The 21550-nt window shown below is 36.5% G+C and overlaps 1 protein-coding gene across 4 annotated transcripts in view; it reads left to right on the forward strand.

Moving 5' to 3' along the window:
* Window positions 1-21550, forward strand: part of ARID4A (AT-rich interaction domain 4A) — a 67235-nt gene that overhangs the window by 21585 nt on the left and 24100 nt on the right. For 3 of the 4 annotated variants that reach the window (XM_005659998.3, XM_005660000.3, XM_021088206.1), the window contains 7 exons: window positions 1920-1999; window positions 4292-4368; window positions 4750-4916; window positions 17585-17657; window positions 18985-19079; window positions 19232-19329; window positions 20006-20237. In XM_005659998.3, the coding sequence (XP_005660055.1) occupies window positions 1920-1999; window positions 4292-4368; window positions 4750-4916; window positions 17585-17657; window positions 18985-19079; window positions 19232-19329; window positions 20006-20237 (822 nt within the window). The remainder of the gene's footprint in view (window positions 1-1919; window positions 2000-4291; window positions 4369-4749; window positions 4917-17584; window positions 17658-18984; window positions 19080-19231; window positions 19330-20005; window positions 20238-21550) is intronic. The other variant, NM_001244179.1, reaches the window with a different exon arrangement.

The following is a 21550-nucleotide window of genomic DNA, read 5'->3' on the forward strand; positions in this document are numbered from 1 at the left end:
AATCCATACACATGTGTGTATAAAAGACTACATTTTGTTAAAACAAATTTGGACATAATTCTGCATAGAATTTTGCAGAGGAGTGACATTATTTGAGCTGCAAGTGTAGGAATGTTAATGAGGCAGTTGTGGTGCGTGAATTGTTGTTGGAAGGAGTGAGATGATAAACAATTTGGAGGACATCAGAGTGTTCACAGTGAGGTGGTTAAGCCTTGGATTGTGCCTAGTCATCCTTTAAAACTTAAGCCTTTGCTGCCACACATTTTCCTTCCCTAGGTCAGATTAAATCTTCCTCCTAGGTGTTTTTATTTTATCATATGCCTAGTGATATCACTGTAATTATCCTCTGTTACATTCTTTTTGTATATTTTTTTGTGTTTACCCCCCATTACAATGTTAGTTCCTTGCGGGCAGATGCAGCTATATTATTAATCTAATAAATATCAGCACCTAACAAACAGACAAATATTTATTGCCATCTGATGTTAAGACAGCTGATATGACTGCCAAGAATTTTTAATTGTCCAGACATATGCTGTTAAATATGATAGCCAAGAGCACTGTGTGGCCATTTAAGTTTAAATTGTAACCTAGTTACTGTTAAATAGAATTACAAATTCAATCTCTCAGTTGCACTGGCCACATTTCAGGGCTCAGCACAACATCATTCATTGCTACTGTCTTGCTCAGTGTGGGCAGAGAACACTTGCATCGTTGCGTGGTTTTGTGTGTTGTTCTAGATTACCAAGGAGGAGCTAATGTTGAGCAGGTGCAGTTCAGCAGTTGATTAATAGACTTTAATTTTTTAAAAATTACTAGATTCTTTAAAGAATGTACAGTGCTTGCTTCAGCAGCACATAAATGAAAAATGAAACAACACAGAGAAGGTTAGCATGGCCCCTGCTCAAGAATGACATGCAAATTTGTGAAGTGTTCCATGATTTTTTGAATAAACAGTAAGGTCCTACTGTATAGCACAGGGTACTCTATCCTGTCCCCAGGGATAGGCCATGATGGAAAAGAATATTAAAAACATATATACATATTTATGTTCGACTGAGTCACTTTGCTGTACAACAGAAATTGGCACAACGTTGTAAATCAACTGTACTTTAACAAAAAATAAATTTTAAAAAAGAAAAAAAAAGAATATATCCAAAGGTTCATTAGTTACTAATGTTAAGACATTTATTTTTTAAAAGTTAAAAAATTTATCCTGACATACAGCACTGGGAACTATAGCTAGTCACTTATGATGGAGCATGATGGAGGATAATGTTAGAAAAAGAATGTACATGTGTATGTGCCTGGGTCACTTTGCTGTACAGTAGAAAATTGACAGAACACTGTAAACCAACTATAATGGAAAAAATAAAAATCATTTTAAAAAAAAGTTAAAAATTTAAAAAGTTCCTTAGTCAGATTTTCTCTCATTTTTTTAAATTACTAAAATTTGTATCTGCCTTGGTAAGAATGGGAACTTAGTGCTTATTTTAAACAAATAGCCATATTTCAAAATAGATCCTGATTCAAGTATATTTAAAAAAATTATTATATGCCATATTTTCATTATAGGTTATACATTTTATTTTTTCATAGCAAATGTATTACTGTTTAGCTTAGACTAAATCCTAATATTTTAAAAGTGGTAACATAATTTATGTTTAATTGATTATTCATTTTATAATCTAATAACTGGATAAGTGAAATATCTGGAAAACCAATATACTAAAGAAAAATTATAAGATGATCTTTTATAAGTAATTCATTAATGATGGAAGCTATTGACAGTGAAACCTATTTCTTGTCAAATGTAATCCTTCTAAGAAGTTAAAGGATCCAGAATTATTATTTTAAAAATATATTCTTTCTTTGAGCAGAGAAAATAGTGATCAATCTGTTCTTATTTTATATTTCAGGTAGTATCTCCCAGCTGTAATGATGATATCACAGTGAAAAAAGACCAGTGTTTAATTCGGTCATTTATTGATTCTAAATTGTGAGTAATGAATCACTTAGTAGTATTACATTGGGAGAAAAAAATGTCATCACAATGATAGACTCTTGTTATCAAGATTTTATTTTTAAAAGTTTAATCACTTCATGAATTGAGAAGTTGTTATTACCTGGTATGTTTTGACTTTTTGTAAAGTACCACATCAGTGAAAGTTTTTTTTTTTGTTTTTTTTTTCCTTTTTGGGCCACCCCACAGCAATATGGAGTTCCTGGGCCAGGGACCGTATCTGAGCTGCAATTGTTACCTATGCTGAAGCTGCAGCAACACCAGATCCTTAACCCACTGTGCCAGGCTGGGGATTGAACCTGTGTCCCAGTGCTCCAGAGACCCGGCAGATCCCATTGTGCCACAGTGGGAACTCCAAAATAACTGGGGTTTGTGGTGGTTTTTTATTTGTTTTAAGGCCACACCCATGGCCTATGGAAGTTCCTGGGTCAGGGGTTGAATCCGAACCACAGCTGTGACAACCTCAGTTCTTCGAACCTACTATACCAGGCCAGGGATCAAACTTTGAGCCTCTAAGCAGCTGAAGTTGGATTTTTTAGCCCTCTGTACCACAGCAGGAACTCCTGAATGTTTTTACATAAAAATTGAACAACAGGCCGCAGCAGGTTAAGGATCTGGTCTTGCCGCAGCTGAGGTGTAGGATGCGACTGTGACATTGGTTCATTCCCTGGCCTGGGAACTTCCACGTGCTATGGGTGCGGCAACCAAAAACACAACAAAACAAAAACTGAACAACAATATGTGAGAATAATATTTAAATAAAAAGTGTTTTTTAATAAAGCATAGTATTGATTTTCTCTTTAATTGTAAGAATTCTGGAGTTCCCCTTGTGGCATAGCGGTTAATGAATCTGACTAGGAACTGTGAGGTTGTGGATTGGATCCCTGGCTTTGCTCAGTGGGTTAAGGATCTGGCATTGCCGTGAGCTGTGGTGTAGGTTGCAGACGCGGCTTGGATCCCGAATTGCTGTGGCTCTGGCATAGGCCGGTGGCTACAGCTCCACTTAGAACCCCAGCCTGGAAAGCTCCTTATGCCGTGGTAGTGGCCCCAGAAAAGGCAAAAAGAGACAAAAAAAAAAAAGTAAGAATTCTGTATTTTAATCATGGGTACTATTTCATATTATGGAATATGAAATTTAATATAATTTTATATTATTAGAATAATTATTTTGACTTATTTTGATTAAAAGTCACATTTTTAGAAATTTTCCATAACTTCAACTTTGCTTTAAAAACAGTGTAAAACTGGGAGTTCCCGTTGTGGCTCAGTGGTTAACGAATCCGACTAGGAACCATGAGGTTGTGGGTTCAATCCCTGGCCTTGCTCAGTGGGTTGAGGATCCGGCATTGCCATGAGCTGTGGTGTAGATTGCAGACACGGCTTGGATCCTGCGTTGCTGTGGCTCTGGCATAGGCCAGTGGCTGCAGTTCCGATTCAAGCCTGGGAACTTCCATATGCCGCGGGAGCAGCCCAAGAAATGGCAAAAAGACAAAAAAATAAAAAATAAAATAAATAAAAAACAATGTAAAATTATATACTTATTGAGTTGTAATTCTTTGTGAAAAGTTTGATACTATGACAGATCTTACAGTGCTAAAAACATTTTAATATTACAATTTATTAAACTTTTCTTTTTATTAAGCTGAATATTAAGTTTGAGAAATATGAAAGATCAACATAGACACTGTAAGGGAAACATCATGCTGATATAAACTACCGCATACTGTGTCTAAGAGGGTTACATAAATTGAAATGTTGTAAATGTGAGACTCTCAAATTAGTGTACTGTGAGTATGCGAATCCTTAGAATTAAGATATTGGCTTTGCCTATATTACCTCTTGCCCTTTAGGATATACATGGTCTTTTTTTTTTTTTTTTGTCTTTTTCGGGCCACATCCGAGGTATGTGGAGGTTTCCAGGGTGGGGCTCGAATCGGAGCTCTAGCCTCTGGCCTACACCACAGCCATAGTAACACAGGATCTGAGCCTCATCTTCTACCTGCACCACAGCTCACGGCAACACTGGATCTTTAACCCACTGAGTGAAGCCAGGGATCGAACCTGGGTCCTCCTGGATACCTGTCAGGTTTGTTAACCACTGAGCCACAACGGGAACTCCTATACATGGTCTTTTAAAAACAAGTTATAGGTAAAATAATTTTGATTCTGAGATTTATATTCCCTATGTGTTAACAATGGACTGTTTAAGGGATAATTTTTACTTAATAGTGGTTTGTTTCTCTTCTATTTATTCTTCTCTGTAATCAGTTATTCCATACCAAGAAAGGATATCAAGGAAGTAGATATTCTCAGTCTACCTGAATCTGAGCTCTCTGCTAAACCAGGTAAAATAAGGATGAGTCAATCCATTATTTATTTCATGATGTTGCTCTGAATGGCAGATTTAGTGACTCAAACAAGACTGAATATTCTCCAGTGCCATTTTAACTGTTTATAGTTGTTATATACTCTTTTTTAATGCCTTTTTTAAATGTCTAGATAAAGTATTTGACTTATAATACTTTTTATGTTTTGCCATTAACATTTCTGACAGTTTTCCCTAGAGAAAAATAAATGTTAATATATAACTTATGATGTATGTTCAGATTTACTGTATCAGTTTAGAAATAACAGAATCCAGGTCTTCTGACTCTGCATGTCATGCTTTCTTATTATTCTCCCCTGCTAATTCCATAACAACTGCTGAAGTACATTTTTACTCTTAGGGCTACAGAAAGCAAGCATCTTCTTAAAAACTAGAGTTGTTCCTGATAATTGGAAAATGGATATAAGTGAAATCCTTGAGTCATCTAGTAGTGATGATGAAGATGGTCCAGCTGAAGAAAATGAGGAAGAAAAGGAAAAGGAGGCCAAAAAAGAAGAAGAGGAGATGGTAGGTGAAATTTCATGTTTGCAACGTAGAAAAACATTTTAATACTTGACATTTCATACCTTCATATATTTCCTTATGTTTAGAGTCTTTATATTTATTTGTTTCTGTCTTTTTCTGGCTCAGCTTTATTCAGAGCAGGGGGAGTGTTTTGGCTTCTAGCTTTGTGGGCAAATCCGAGCTAATACAAATAATGCAAAGAAGAACTTTTCAGGTTAAATGAGCAACAAGTACAAACTTTTTTTTTCGAACATCATTTCCAAACAATCAAGGAGGAAGGAAATGTCACTTTTGGGTATATTACATGTGTTAATTCATTTAAATTATTGCTAGATGGTGTAACAGTTATTCTACTTTAAAAAAATGAGAGTCAGGAATTCCCATTGTGGCTCAGTGGTTAACGAACCTGACAGGTATCCATAAGGATGTGGGTTCTATCCCTGGCCTCTCTCAGTGGGTCAGGGATCCGGCATTGTGGTGAGCTGTGGTGTAGGTCGAAGATGCGGCTCAGATCCGGAGGTGCAGAGGCTGTGGCTTGGGTTGGAGGCTACAGCTCTGATTGGACCCCTTGCCTGGGAATTTCCATATGTCATTGGTATGGCCCTAAAAAGAGAAAAAGACTAAAAAAATTAAAAAGTAATAAAAAAAATTAAAAATGAGGGTCAGAAAGGTTAAATAATCAGGAGTTCTCTTTTGGCACAATGGGTTAAAGATCACTGCAGTGGCCTGGGTGGCTGCTATGTGCAGATTTGATCCTGACAACTTGCTCATGCTACAGGCATGGCCAAAAATAAATATTCAAAATAAATAAATAAAAAGAAAAAGATTAAATAACTTTCCTAAGGTGGCACAGCTCAAATTGAAGAACAGGGATCTGAATTCAACTCTCTCTGTCTTTGAAATCTTGCCTCTTCTAGACATTTCACAGTATCTCAAGGATAATAGGGATTAAAAAATTCCTTTGTAAATGGAAAGAATATTTCATTTGACAGTTTGATAAATCATAGAAATGGTTTTCTTTTGTAATATCACTATGTCATTGAGGATATATATATGTAATTGTAGGAAAATCATTCAGGAAATACCACATAGTTGCTTACATGAATATTGCTGTCTGTTCAGCAGCATTTTGTCAAATGGGATAAACTGTCTAGTATATTTTTGGTTGTTATGAGGTAAAGGGGCTTAGGGACAGACAAAGAGAATGAGTTTACTGAAAATGAAGACCTATTTGAGCATGAAAAATACTTGCTTGGAAAATGTGGCATGCTTGTTTCTGTCGTACATACACAAATGTAAATTTATGAAACAAAATGAGTATACATGTATGTGATGAAGGGCATATGGTATTTCTTTCCTTTTACTTCCCCTGCAGTATTTGGTTTTTTGCACTCTGAAATCAGAATGGCGGTTCATACTTACAGGCTGCCTACAGAGTTGCCATAGTAACGTGCTGTTGGTTTTAAGTGAGCATGCTCGGAAAGACAGGAAGGTTTTGCAGAGGCTTGGCAGGTTGCCAATGGAGGTTTGCCAGATGCTTTGAAATGGGCTGTCTTTCTTTTCCTTTCATGTAATGTCTGATTTTTATGTGGAAGAGAATGTAAGTAGTGCTGTATAACCCTGCGGATGCTATGCCCTAAGAGGGAAAGCAAATATTTGCAAGTCAGACTGAAAAATGTTCAGACAGTGCACTGATTAAGTAGAAGGGGAATCTAACCATTTTGCATGTGAAAGAAAATGCAGCGTATAGGTAAGATTTTTTTTTTATATTACCATTCTGCTTGCCAAAAGTGAGTCTAAATAAGAATTTTAGGTATTGATGATGTGGCTGATATAAATTAGGACTGGTAACCAGGCGTAATTGTTTCATGTAAAAGAGACAGTAGGAGTCTATTTTTAGAATATCAGAGGATGAAGGCTATTTTCCTGAACTACAAGATAGATTTTGAAATTAAAATGATAACCACATTTTGGCAAAATTCAATATTTAAATTCTAAATATTAAGTGTAATTTTTGTATTTAATCTGTATTTATTTATAGATTATATGTTTTCAGAGTAAATAGGCCACATATACAGGGTGTGAACTGTTGCAGTCTGGTTTTGCTTTTTTTTTTTAAATTAACATTAAAGTTAGGCTCTCATATTGCCAAATACTGGAATACGTTAGTCTCTTTATTTTTTCTAATACTTTTAATTGGTGTACCTTTCAGAATGCATTTTCCCTACTCCCCACTCCCCCAGAAACCTGAAATTTTAAACAAAGAGGGTAAAAAAGGCTTTGTAGTAAGGTTACAGAGGATGTCTATAAAATAGTAAGTAGTAAACAGTGCTCTTATTATAGATATTAATTTCATAAAAATCGTAATGTTTTATTTAACCTGTGAGTAAATTTTAGTAAAAAAGGATGAAGAGCAGAGGCAAGCTCTGTTACCTATTGTTTGCAGGTAATAAGTAAAGAAATTTTAAAAGCTAAGGACCTTTGTAAGAATAGTGTCTTCTTAAAATATATTGCTTAAATTGTGGGAACCTGTTAAAATTCAGTGAACCAAAATGTTTTTCATCTACTGAAAAATAAAGGAAAATCACAACGTAAGCATTGATTTATAAGATGATTTAAAATTATTTTTCAGATAGTCATTGTCGTAGGATATACTTTATTATTTTATAGAAACTAATTTCCTCTCTTTCTCTGGCCATACAGGTAGATTTTCTTGAGTGAGATTTGGTTGCTTTAGGGAAAAAAATCAGCTGCTCTTGGGTTTAAGACTTAGATGCTGAATCATTCTAACCTGTAATTCTTGATCAGTAATTTTAAAAAAAAATTCATATATTATAAAACTGAAAAGCAGTTTAATCTATATTTAGCAAAGGAAAAAAACGGGTATGATATAGAATGAATTAAAATCTGAAAAGTCAGGGCCTACCTGGCTTAGTCATTACAGGCCTTGACTACATAAGTGAGGCAAAGCTGTTGTATTACATTACAGATCATCTTCTTCCCGAAATGTAATTATGCTCTGCTTTTCATGAAGATTTAATGTTGTTTGACAGTGATCAAAAAGATCTTTTATAACATTCTGTAAACCACTGTAACAGTACTTTAGCTTGCCATTTGGTGTTATGCAGTTGAATCATACAAGTGTTAGATGCTTCTGCAGTGTTAATGGACAGTGGACATTGTTTTGGTATTTGATGCTTTGAGTACCATAACATAGACTTAATAAGGAGATTTGAAATTTACCATAGAGGAGCACTGAATATTATTTTGAATTCCTAAGCCTTGGTAGTTCAGGATTTGAGTATAAGAAATACATTTCATACTATTACTGGGCAGGCAAAGACTTGAGTCTTACAGAAAGTAGATCCTATGTATATTGATGATTTACATTTTAAATCATTAATAATTATATTGAAAAAGGTTCTGGAGGATATTTTGTGGGTGTTACCTAAATATCTTTTGTTAAGATGTTTTTGTGTTAGATATTACTCAATTTCCTTTTGAGATTTTAAATTGATTGAAAAGCCCATGTAAACATAAATAGTGATGTCAGTTATTCATTTACTCCTGACTTATATTTGCCTTGGATGAATGTAGAAGAGTTGTTTAAGGATAAAATAAATAGGTGATTGTTTAGAAGATTGAATATCAAGTGGAAATTTGACTAGTCTTAGCTCTTTTATCCTTTTGGTTTGCTGTAGGTAGGATTATTTGTTAGGCCCTTTCAGAAATGTCCTCTAATTTCATATTTAGTTAAGAAAATTAGAATTTAGTGAATTTTTATGAGGAATGCTCTTTTATGTTTAGAAGTTTTGACACTCAGTTCTCCAATCATTGAATTTCTAGGGTTCACTATTCCATTTAATTTCTCGGATTATATTCCACCATTAGAAAAATAATAAGCACCTGAGTTTTTTGTTTGTTTGTTTGTTTGTTTTAGGGCCGCACCGATGGCATATGGAAGTTCCCAGGCTAGGGTTCCTGTTGGAGCTATAGCCACCGGCCTACACCACAGCCACAGCAATGTGGGATCCGAGCCATGTCTGCAACTTACACCACAGACCACGGCCATGCTGGATCCCTGACCCACTGAGCAAGGCCAGGGATCAATCCTGCATCCTCATGGATTCTAGTCGGATTCGTTTCTGCTGTGCCACAAAGGGAACTCTGTGCTTGAACTTTTTAATTCATGATGACATGAAATTTTTTTAATGTTTAAATCAAGTTATTTGTATGTATTTATGCCTTTTTATGGGTCAACCATAAAGGCATTTGCTAGTGATCATTCAGGATCACTTTGGATATAAATCTTATAGAAAATGCTTGATAACTCAGGGAAATTATGTTATGTCAATAAAATTTATAGGAAAATTAAAGGACATGTTAGTATTTTATGTATATCTAATAACTTCTGCTGCCAGTGAAGTGTTTCTAAGCAGGCCCTATAAAGTTAAAATTTTTTATGATACCTGAGACTTTAGCTTGATTTCAGATATAATAAGTTATTTGCTGAAGTCTTGAAGTGTAGCCTGTTAAATAAGCTATCAGAAACATGCTAATGTGTTTAGCAAAACCTTTCTTGACAATGTTAGCGTAACACTAACCAAATTAGAATTACTGAATCAGATTAATGAGCATTGCACATTTTTATGTATTTATAGAAAAACACTTCCCATATAAAAGTATTTTGTAATAGTGATAGTATGACTGATTTTAAAGCCTTAGATCTGATAGCATCTGAACCATATCCTGATGATTAAAAGTAAGATGTATGTCCCTTTTCAAATAGGGGTTAAAGTTACTGAATTGTTACAGGCAGGTTGTTGTTAAAACTGTTTCCTGAAATTATAAAGCACTGTCTTACCACATAATGAATATATCATGCATGACATGATTTCTGAAATTTTCAGTGTAAGTGTACACAGCAGAGGAAAATGGTACCACTCTAAATTTTATGATTAACAGATTTCACTGGGCCTTGAACACTATTGGTCAGTTCTCAGTTTCTATAATCTAATCATTATCTCCTCCATTAATCAGCAGCCCTACCCCCACTCCACTCACTTTTTAAAGAAACTAGGAGCTTCAGACTGGGAGAAAATTCTAAACTCTACCTGCCTGCTCTCGTTCCTAATGTACAATTACATGATTATATGATTATATGTTGTCCTCTTCTATAAATCCCTCTTTTTATGCTCTGAATCTCATTCTTTTCTTCCTGTTTTGTACCATGAACTATCTCTTTTCTTTCCAGCATCTTTAATTTTTTCCTTTCTGTTGTAGCTTTTTTTTTTTTTTTGCTTTTTGGGGTTGCACTCGCGGTATACGGAGGTTCCCAGGCTAGGAGTGGAATCGGAGCGACAGCTGCCGCTTACACCACAGCCATAGCCTCAGCAATGCCAGATCCAAGCCGCATCTGTGACCTACACCACAGCTTGTGGCAACACCAGATCCTTAACCCACTGAGAGAGGCCAGGGATGGAACCTGAAACCTCATGGTTCCTAGTCGGATTCGTTTCTGTTGCACCACGATGGGAACTCCTGTTGTATCCTTCTTAACAGCTTTTAAAAACATGCTTACATCTCTCCCAGCCTTCCAGCAACCTGTCCGGATTCCTTCTACCAACCTGTCCACCAGATTGTTGCTGATTCCCCACCGCCCATTCACTCTTCATTTACGGTAGTGCATCTAGTTCTAAGACAACTTTCCTGAAGTCACCAGTGACTTCAACAAATTCTTATGGTAAATCCAACAAATATTTGATATGATTTCATTTGCCTTCTGTCTTTGACATGTCTGCCTTCTTAAATCACCTGACATTCGTGACATTACTTTTTTTTTTCTGGTTTACTTCCTAATGAAATGAGGTCATGACTCTAAATCTGTATGTACATCAAAGATGTTTCTTAACTCCAGGCATTTATTAAACTATCAGTGGAGGATTTCTCATTTTGTAAGTCCTCAAACTCAGTGTTTGCAAGACTGCACTCATCTTTAACCCCCAAACCTGTCCTGTCAATGTTTGTTCCTAATTCATTTGAATAGAAGCACCATCCACCCAACTCTTCAAGCCAGATAAATGGAAGTCACCTTAATCCTCCCATTATTGCCTTCCTATCCCATGAGATACCAAATCCTATCTTCTACCTACTCTGTAGCTCTCAAATTTGCCCATGTCCCTCAGTTTCTACTCTGTCACCCTAGTCCAAGCCACTCTTTTCACTTACCCCGCTAGACCAGTGCAGTAGCAACTTGTTCTTCCCACATCCATGCTCACCCTCCTCCAGTCTATTCTTCGTACTGCATCTCAGTAAGTTTTTTTTTTTAAACTAGAAATATAAAAATGTGATTCTGGAGTACCCATCATGACTCAGCAGAAGTGAATCTGACTACTATCCATGAGGATGCAGGTTCAATCCCTGGCTTCACTCAGTGGGTTAAGGATCCAGCACTGCTATGAGCCGTGGTGTAGGTCGAAGACACGGCTTGGATCCCGTGTTGCTGAGGCAGTGGCGTAGACCAGCAGCAATAGCTCTGATGCGACCCCTAGCCTGGAACCTCCATATGCCGAGGGTGTGGCCCTAAAAAGATTTTTTTTAAATGTGATTTTTCTGGGAATAAATTAATTTTAGGACCCCAAATAAAAATAAAACTATATGCCAGTCATTGATGATAAAATTGTGACTAGGCATTATCTCTAACCTTATGGAACTTATTGAAACTTTGAGGACTACAAACATGAATAAACTAAAAAAAACCCTCAGCATTAGCACCTCTCTCTTACTCTCCTGTGCTTCCTTTCGCTCTCTTTCAGGAGAAGGGTCATCTTTTCCATCAGGTGGCAAGACTGATTCAGGCATTGATCCTCCTCATTGTGGACTGTGACAGTAGCTCCGCTTTATCTTTCAGTCCGTCAAACTTACTCTTCGCAGAGAACTTTTAAAAACACAAATCTGACCTCATTCCTTCATAGCTCTCTAAAACCTCACATCTACCCACAGTATCCAGTTCTGATTCTCTGATGTATCATTACAAAGTCCTTTCCTAATCATAACCTGCCTTTGCCAGCCTCATGTTGGTGCTGTTTGCTCTGCCTCCTAGGCTGTCTCCTCTTCACTCTCTGGGGCTTTCCTAATGTAACCACCATCACCACATCCATCTGCAGCAGAAACACCTTGTCACCTTGCTCCTGTGCGGTTTTTTGTTTGTTTGTTTGTTCTTTGCCATACCCATGGCATATGGAAGTTCTCAGGCCAGGGATCCAGCTGAGCTGCAGCAGTGATGACACCAGATCCTTAACCCACTGCATCACAAGGGCTCTCTGTTGCTGTTTTCTTTTATATAATTCACAGCACTTATCCTATTATGTCTATTTGGCTTGTTTCTACACTTCCTGCCAGACTTAATGGCCAAAAGTAGAAGGGACCATACCTTCTCATTTTTTTTTTTATTCTTTTTTTTTTTTTTTTTTTTTTTTTTCCCACTGTACAGCAAGGGGGTCAGGTCATCCTTAGATGTATACATTGCAGTTACAGTTTTTTCCCCCACCCTTTCTTCTGTTGCGACATGAGTATCTAGACATAGTTCTCAATGCTATTCAGCAGGATCTCCTTATAAGTCTATTCTAGGTTGTGTCTGATAAGCCCAAGCTCCCGATCCCTCCCACTCCCTCCCCCTCCCATCAGGCAACCACAAGTCTCTTCTCCAAGTCCATGATTTTCTTTTCTGAGGAGATGTTCATTTGTGCTGGATATTAGATTCCAGTTATAAGTGATATCATATGGTATTTGTCTTTGTCTTTCTGGCTCATTTCACTCAGGATGAGATTCTCTAGTTCCATCCATGTTGCTGCAAATGGCATTATGTCATCCTTTTTTATGGCTGAGTAGTATTCCATTGTGTATATATACCACCTCTTCTGAATCCAATCATCTGTCGATGGACATTTGGATTGTTTCCATGTCCTGGCTATTGTGAATAGGGCTGCAATGAACATGCGGGTGCATGTGTCTCTTTTAAGTAGAGCTTTGTCCGGATAGATGCCCAAGAGTGGGATTGCAGGGTCATATGGAAGTTCTATGGATAGATTTCTAAGGTATCTCCAAACTGTTCTCCATAGTGGCTGTACCAGTTTACATTCCCACCAGCAGTGCAGGAGGGTTCCCTTTTCTCCACAGCCCCTCCAGCACTTGTTATTTGTGGATTTATTAATGATGGCCATTCTGACTGGTGTGAGGTGGTATCTCATGGTAGTTTTGATTTGCATTTCTCTTATAATCAGCGGTTGAGCATTTTTTCATGTGTTTGTTGGCCATCTGTATATCTTCCTTGGAGAAATGTCTATTCAGGTCTTTTGCCCATTTTTCCATTGATTGATTGGCGTTTTTGCTGTTGAGTTGTATAAGTTGCTTGTATATTCTAGAGATTAAGCCCTTGTCAGTTGCATCATTTGAAACTATTTTCTCCCATTCTGTAAGTTGTCTTTTTGTTTTCTTTTTGGTTTCCTTTGCTGTGCAAAAGCTTTTCAGTTTGATGAGGTCCCATGGGTTTATTTTTGCTCTAGTTTCTATTGCTTTGGGAGACTGACCTGAGAAAATATTCATGATGTTGATGTCAGAGAGTGTTTTGCCTATGTTTTCTTCTAGGAGTTTGATCATACCTTCTCATTTTAATTGCAGTACTTTTGCAAAAGTCTATGATTCATGGTAACTATCCAAAATGTTGGAGTTTGTGTTTCCTGGTGGTCTACTGTTTAGGATTCGGCCCTTTCACTGCTGTGGCCTGGATTCGATCCCTGGTCTGAGAATTGAGATTCCCAATTCAAGCTGCTAAAAATTCATCATCTGGTAGTGTAGATAGATATACAACTACCTGTAATGCTAGGTAATGTATATTGCTGCTAACTAAAATTGTAAATTTCTAGAAATTATGGTCATATTCATATTTCTTCTATACACTTAACCCCCTTCCCTGCCCTGGCATTTTACTGGTACAGAGTTACTCTTTACATGCTTAACTGAATGAAGGGCAAAAAGCTCCTCTGCCTTCCTTTATTACAGCCCTCTCCCACTCTAAAACCCTTTACACATTCAACACCCCTGGTTCCTGACCAGGAAAGAGACCCTGCAGGTATGAAAATACCATGAACACAGAGGAAGGCACACTGTGATAGCAAATACAAGCCTCCGTATGAGTCATAAAGGCAGAGTCTTCTAGTTGGAGGCATTTTCTACCATATGCAGTTTTACTCTAAGGTGACTAAAAAGACAGCTTTTTTTAAAAAAATTTTTTAATGACTATAAAGAATTGTAGATTGAAAGAGATTAAGCAATTTTGATTTTTTTCAGAGACCATCAGGTAAATGTAAAACTTTGTTTTTAGCCTCATCTTTCCTTTTTTTTTTTTTTTTTTCAAAAATGAATTTTCTCTCAAGCAGGTAATTTTTAAGTAGAACTCCTTATTCATTTATATCTTGTTTTTACACTGAATAACTGCATCTGAACATGCAGTTTTATGGCCATGGTTTCTCACAGTAGTTAAAATACTCCTAATATTTGACTTTTAATCATGATTAATTTAAACTACCAATTTTTATTTATAAAACTGTATTCTTAATCATTAAGAATTTACCATGTTTGGTACAACCCTAATAAATGCCTAGTTTGCACTTGATGTGTTCATTTTATTTGCTTTTGGAAGAAACTAATTTCAAATCAGTGTTTTTTTTTTTTTTAAAAAAAAGGGGTTTTTACATATACTGGATGTAGTAGTCTTCTTTGAATTCTGTAAGATCATAAATACTAGAAATGAGATATTAGTCTGAGGAGAGTATTATGATTAGGAGGGACAGTCAAAGCATAGAGCCAGTCTGGTGTAAGTTGTTTTTATTTTTATTACCCATACCAGGAGCTTTTATAATTAAATCTCTGAAATGATTCTTAGGCTACTAGATTACTTTTTTCTTGAGTAACTCATTGGCAGTTGTTTTATAGTCTTGCAAAAGCAAAATTTTTTCATTTACTTGGGGGAAAAATGGCCATCTCTTGATTTCAGCATTTATTAGGACTCCTTTTTATTCTGTACTGACTGTTGAGTCTGTGTATTGCTAACTTTTGAGGCTTACTAGAACTTTAACTTAAATTTTCTTATACTTGGTTAAACGAAGTAGTCCAGTGTTAAATCATTCTTAATGTACTAAAAGAAAAAAAAAAAAAAACTACTGGAATATCTTACTCCCCTTCCCTTGATTACTTCATGCCTGTTTTTTTGGCTCCTTAGGGCCATACTCGCGGCACATGGAGGTTCCGAGGCTAGGGATCTAATCAGAGCTGTGGCTGCCCAGCTGCCGGCCTACACCACAGCCACAGCAACTTGGGATCCAAGCCACCTGCGACCTATAGCACAGCTCACGGCAGTGCTGGCTCCTTGACCCCATGAATGAGGCCAGGGATTGAACCCGCATCTTCAAGGATACTAGTTGTATTCAGTTCCTCTGTGCCACAACAGGAACTCCACTTCATGCTTTGAAAATTATGTGTGTGTGTATGTTTTTTTTGGCCATGCGGTGCCTTGATATGAGATCTCAGTTGCCAGATTAAGTATTGAACCCAGGCCAGAGCAGTTAAAGTACCAAATCCTAACCACTAGACCATCATATATATTTTAATTGACTTTGTCTTTTTTTTTTTTGGCCTCCCCATGCCCTAAGGAGTTCCCGGGCCAGGGATTGCATCCATGCTGCAGTTGTGACCTGCCCCGCAGCATCTTGGTGCCACAGAGATGCTGCCAATCCCATTGTGCCACAGCAGGAACTCCATGTTTTTAAAAAGTAAATTTTAGTCAACTACATGTTTATTGATCTTGGCTATATTATTAGATGTAAGAATTTTTTTTTAAAATATATAATGGGGGAGTTCCCATCGTGGCACAGCGGAAACCAATCTGACTAGGAACCACGAGGTTGTGGGTTCGATCCCAGGCCTCGCTCAGTGGGTTAAGAATCCGGCTTTGCCATGAACTGTGGTGTAGGTCGCAGACGAGACTCGGATCTGGCGTTGCTGTGGCTCTGATGTAGGCTGGCAGCTATTGCTCTGATTGGACCCCTAGCCTGGGAATTTTCATATGCCACAGGTGTGGCCCTAAAAAGAAAAAAGAAAAAATGATAATATATGTGTGTGTGTGTGTATATAATGGGCCTGTTGCTGTCTGTACTGTGAACACTCAATATTTATTGCTTGATGGTTGCTTTTGATTTGAATATGGCTTTGAAAGACAAACGCCTGAATTCTTCTTTTAGAACATAGAAAAATATTAGTACTCTGAGATTAAATTATGATAATTTATATGGAAGAAATATATAGGTATTTTCTTTGTTTATCCGTAGTATTGTTAAACTTTAAGAATTTTCTCAAATATTAGTTTATAAGTAGACTATCAGAAAAGGAAATCTTCTTTTTTTAGGGCCACACCTGTGGCATATGTAAGTTCCCAGGCTAGGGGTCCAGTCAGAGCTACAGCTGCCAGCCTACACCAGAGCCACAGCAGTGCAGGATCTGAGCCTCGTCTGTGACCTACGCCACAGCTCATGGCAAAGCCGGATCCTTAACCCCCTGAGCAAGGCCAGGGACTGAACCCTCATCCTCGTGTTTCTAGTTGAATTCGTTTCCACTGCGCCGCCACAGGAACTCCCAGAAAAGGAAATCTTTAATTGGAATGCATAATCCATTTTTTATAAGCTGAAATCATTATGTTTATATAATTAGTTAAATATAACACACAAATAGGTATTTGTAGGAGTAGTTGTTTCTACATGAATGTTTCCATTAGTTTATATATCTAGTTTCCTTTCCTGAGAAATAATTTTCATTGTCTTGTTTTTAAGGGTTGCAAAGTCAACTACAAAGGCCATGCTAGAAAGGCAAATGAGGAAAGTAGGCCAGTGTGATACAAAAGGGGCTGGTGCAGTCTGGAACTAAATAAATTTTATATGACTAATTTAAATGAATTTAAATTTCTTTAAAACATTTTGTGCTGTCCAAATGACTTTCTTTGCAAGTTCTCGTTTATATTCATTTAAATAACAAAAGTTTAATTGTATATATATGGTTTATTTTAAAATAATAAATATATTTGTAATTATTATGCTCACCTATCGGTTTATTTGTATAGATAGCCACATGGTATTTTGCCAACTTTTGTGATTTTTTTTTTTCCCCCTTTGGCTGCACCTGCAGCATGCAGAAGTTTCTGGGTCAGGGATAAAACCCAAGTCAAAGCAGTAACAATGCCAAATATATAACCACTAGGCCACCAAAGAACGCTGAAGGATTTTTTAAAAAAATACCAAATGACATGAATACACTCTCACCCCATTCCTAAACCTTTTCTTTATGGCTAATTTTAGTCCCCACAGTGATAATCAAGGGGAAGTTTTGAGTAACAAATGGTTTGAAGAGTAGAGATTGTATATCTTGACAGTTGCATCAAGTCAGCTCTATCAAAACGTGAATTAAAATATTAAAGTATGTAGTATTTTGAGAAAATTCATATTTTGGGAGGTTCATTAAAATTTATCACCTTACTTTGGGTTCACAAAACAAAAACAAAATAACAAAGAGTGTTATCTCCTTCTATTCATTGTTCTATGTGTTTATATATTTTACCTTTACAGCCTGAGGAAGAACTTGATCCTGAAGAGAGGGACAACTTCCTCCAACAGCTTTATAAGTTTATGGAAGACAGAGGTATTTTCATGCTCATCATTTAAAAGTAGACATTTCTTTTATTGTCTTATATTTTAGGTTTATACATTATTTTCATTAGCATCATGGGATTTGGATTTCAAGCTTAAGAATCAGTTATAGGTGATACTGATAATTATTTGGAATAAAAGCAACTACTAATATATATTTTGAGTAGAAATATAGAGGAAAGTAGTTTTGAAATAATTAGATTTTATCTCCTTTGGACTTATAAAACCAAAAAATATGATAATATTTGAATAATAGAAAGCAAACAATCATATTGTTAATCTACATACCCTTTAATTACTAATGCTCTTTTTGTGGCAAGTAAACTAGTTTGATCCTTGGTCTCAACAAATAAAACATAATAGGTAGTTCCCGTTGTGGCACACCAGAAACAAATCCGACTAGTACCCGTGAGGATGTGGGTTTGATCCCTGACCTCATTCAGAGGGTTAAGGATCTGGTGTTGCCACATACTGTGGTGTTATGTCGAAGATGCAGCTCAAATCCCGAGTTGCTGTGACTGTGGTGTAGGCCGGCAGTTGTAGTTCCAATTAGACCCCTAGCCTGGGAACCTCCATATGGCACATGCGCGGCCCTAAAAAGCAAAAAAAAATTTAAAAAATAAACAAAATGTAATAGATTAGCCTCTATCTAGAGTAGGATTTCTAATAAAGTTAGAAGAAATGGAACCTTTATGAATCATTATACTGTGTTTTTCTTTGTTTTTTTTGGCCATGCCTGCAGCATGTGGAAGTTCCTAGGCCAGGGATCACACCTGAGCCACAACAGTGACAACGCTAACTCCTTAACTACCAGGAAACTCCCCTGTCATACTTGTTGACATTATTATTGGTCATGGAAATCTTTTTAGATAATTCAGTCCTAGACATTTTGTGGCCTTCAGAAAATGATCCTTTTGATTCCTGCCAACGGTTTTAAGATTTGTGTTAAAGCAGTGAAAATGGAACTGTGGCTTAAAATGTGCCCTTTCCATTGTGTGTGTTCTTACCCAAGCTTCTTGAAACTGTGACATCATTGACTATGGTTTGCAGGCAGGCCCAAGGTTTCATTTCGTTTTATCCAATTCAGTGGCAGTTAAAGAGGGGATTTTATTAGTTTTCCATCGAAATAAATTTAAACATGACCACAATGTTGTATAAAGAATATAGAGAATATTTTGTGTTGTCTTACTTAATTTGAGGTTTTTCAAATATATGCCTCTAATCCGTCATACTTTTGGGAAATCAGAAATTGATAAACTTTGTTCTCAGCATTTCCCATTGGGATTAACTTTGTATTTCTACTCTCTGATATTAAAAAGGTACTCCAATCAACAAACCACCTGTTTTGGGCTATAAAGATCTCAATCTCTTCAAACTCTTTCGACTGGTTTATCATCAAGGTGGATGTGACAATGTAAGTAAGACTGTAATGAAAAGCTAAATTGTCTGATGTTGCCCTGTTATATGTACTATAGGTGATAAACACATTTTCTTAATGACCATAGAATGTTAGTGTGAAGATTATTTCCCTTTGTAACGTTAACAAATAAAAACTTAATTTTCCAGATTGATAGTGGTGCTGTATGGAAGCAAATTTATATGGACCTTGGCATTCCTATTTTGAATTCAGCTGCTTCCTACAATGTAAAAACTGCTTATAGAAAGTAAGTAGTATAGTTTATTCATCAAAGAATAAATATTTATAAGCGAGGAGTTCTCTTGTGGCACAGCGGGTTAAGGATCTGGCGTTATCACTGCAGCAGCTTGGGTTGCTGCTGTGGCGCAGGCCCAGTATCTGGCCCGGGAACTTCCACATGCCATGGGCACAGCCAAAAAAAAAAAGAAAGAAAAATATTTACAATTTTCCATTTAATTTGTTAATAGTTACATAAGAACATATCAAAAGAACATTAAAGTTAGGGAAAGTGTATAAAAAGGTTTAGGTTAATAGATGCTTGTGATTGACAGTTAATCTCAGTGCACCCAGTCTGCTTTACTCCATATTTCATGTTGTTCTGATTTTCTTTTCAAAGTTAGAGGTGCAGGCAGTATTTCAATCTAAAATTACATGTTACAGAGTTTTATCTTTTGTAGGAACAGCCTTCTAAACAAAACTGTGATAGCTGTGTTCAGTCATCACAAGATCATATTTTTCAGGAAAGAGATTTTATTTTCTGATCAATATCTCTATCATTGTATATGAAACACCAAGAAATCAGTTACAGAAAAAGTGCTTAAAAAAAAAGCTTGCTTGAGCTTTACTTTTCGAAAATATGTGTGTGTTTAATATAGTTAAATGTAAAGACTAAGATTTCTTAAAATGAAATGTTATTTGTTTAGGTATCTCTATGGTTTTGAGGAATACTGCCGTTCTGCAAATATTCAATTCAGAACTGTCCACCACCATGAACCAAAAGTAAAAGAGGAAAAAAAAGACTTAGAAGAATCCATGGAAGAGGCTCTAAAAGTAGATCAAGAAATGCCTTTAGTAGAAGTGAAGAGTGAACCTGAGGAAAATATTGATTCAAACAGTGAAAGTGAACGAGATGAGGCAGAATTAAAATCTCCAAGGGTAAGTAGTTAATACTAGTTTTATCTAGTTTACACATTATTTTAAATTTTTTTATTATGGGCATTTTCAGATATACACAGAAATACTCCTAGGATCCTAGTTTATTTCCCAGAATTTAGTTTTGTTTCAGCCAGACTATAGCCTAGGTACCTTTCTCTGTATTATTTCTTCTACCTGAAAAACCATTCCTCTTGTTCTCTGTTTATGCCTGTTCAAGTCATGCCATCTGAGGTCAGTCTCAAATAACTCACTTCCAATCTTTTGCTAAAATGTCACCTCACTGAAGCCTGTCCTGGTCATCTTTTCTAAAATTAAAATTGTAGGCTTCATCCTCTCTTTTGTACCCTCAGTCCCTCTAATGTTGCTCTGTTTATCTCTAATTTTATTTTATTTTATTTTGCTTTTTAGGGTCACACCCGTGGCATAAGGAGGTTCCCAGGCTAGGGGTTGAATCAGAACTACAGCTGCCGGCCTACACCACAGCCACAGCAACACCAGATCCGAGCCGTGTCTGTGACCTACGCCATAGCTCACAGCAAGCTGGATCCTTAACCCACTCAATGAGGCCAGGGATCGAACCCGCAAACTCATGGTTCCTAATTGGATTCGTTTCTGCTGCACCACAACGGGAACTCCTGTCTATCTGTAATTTACTTACTCTCTTTATTATTTATTATTTTACCCCACTCTGGATTGCACACTCCACAAGGACAGAGGTTAGTGTTTATTCCATTCACTGAGAGATCCCAGGCACCTAGAATAGTGCCTGGAAAGTGTAAGAACTTATTAAATAATTGTAGAGTGAATGAATCTCCTCTTTATAACACCTGTGTCCTCAGTCAGGCGAGACCTTTTCTTTCTCTTTACTCCGCAGTACACTGTACACCTCTTGTGGCATCTTTTCGTGATCTACCTTGTTTCCTAGTCATGTGCACACTGTGTTTCTCTTCTACTACTCTTCCTTTCCATCAGTGTATAACCCAAATTAGGAATTGTCACACCCTATTTTAATCATTGTCTAATGATGTCTACATAGTAAGATTTATCAAATTTTGGAAGTAGAAAAAAATTTATCATATTCTCAAAGAAGTTCAGTAATTGTAATGTGTCTTTGTTTTTAGTGAAATCATATTTAATGAAAGAAAAGGTAAAATCACTTTCTCTTCTATTTGCTCAGAAAACAGTTTTTAAAACTCTTCATTCTATCATCTAATAAATCTAATATTCTAGTAGATATCATGAAACAGCCTAAGTGGTTTATTTCTTTTTTTTACTTTTTAATAATTGCCGTAAGTACACAGAACATAAAATTT

This window comes from Sus scrofa, chromosome 1, assembly GCF_000003025.6.
Source record: "Sus scrofa isolate TJ Tabasco breed Duroc chromosome 1, Sscrofa11.1, whole genome shotgun sequence".
Taxonomy (NCBI): domain Eukaryota; kingdom Metazoa; phylum Chordata; class Mammalia; order Artiodactyla; family Suidae; genus Sus; species Sus scrofa.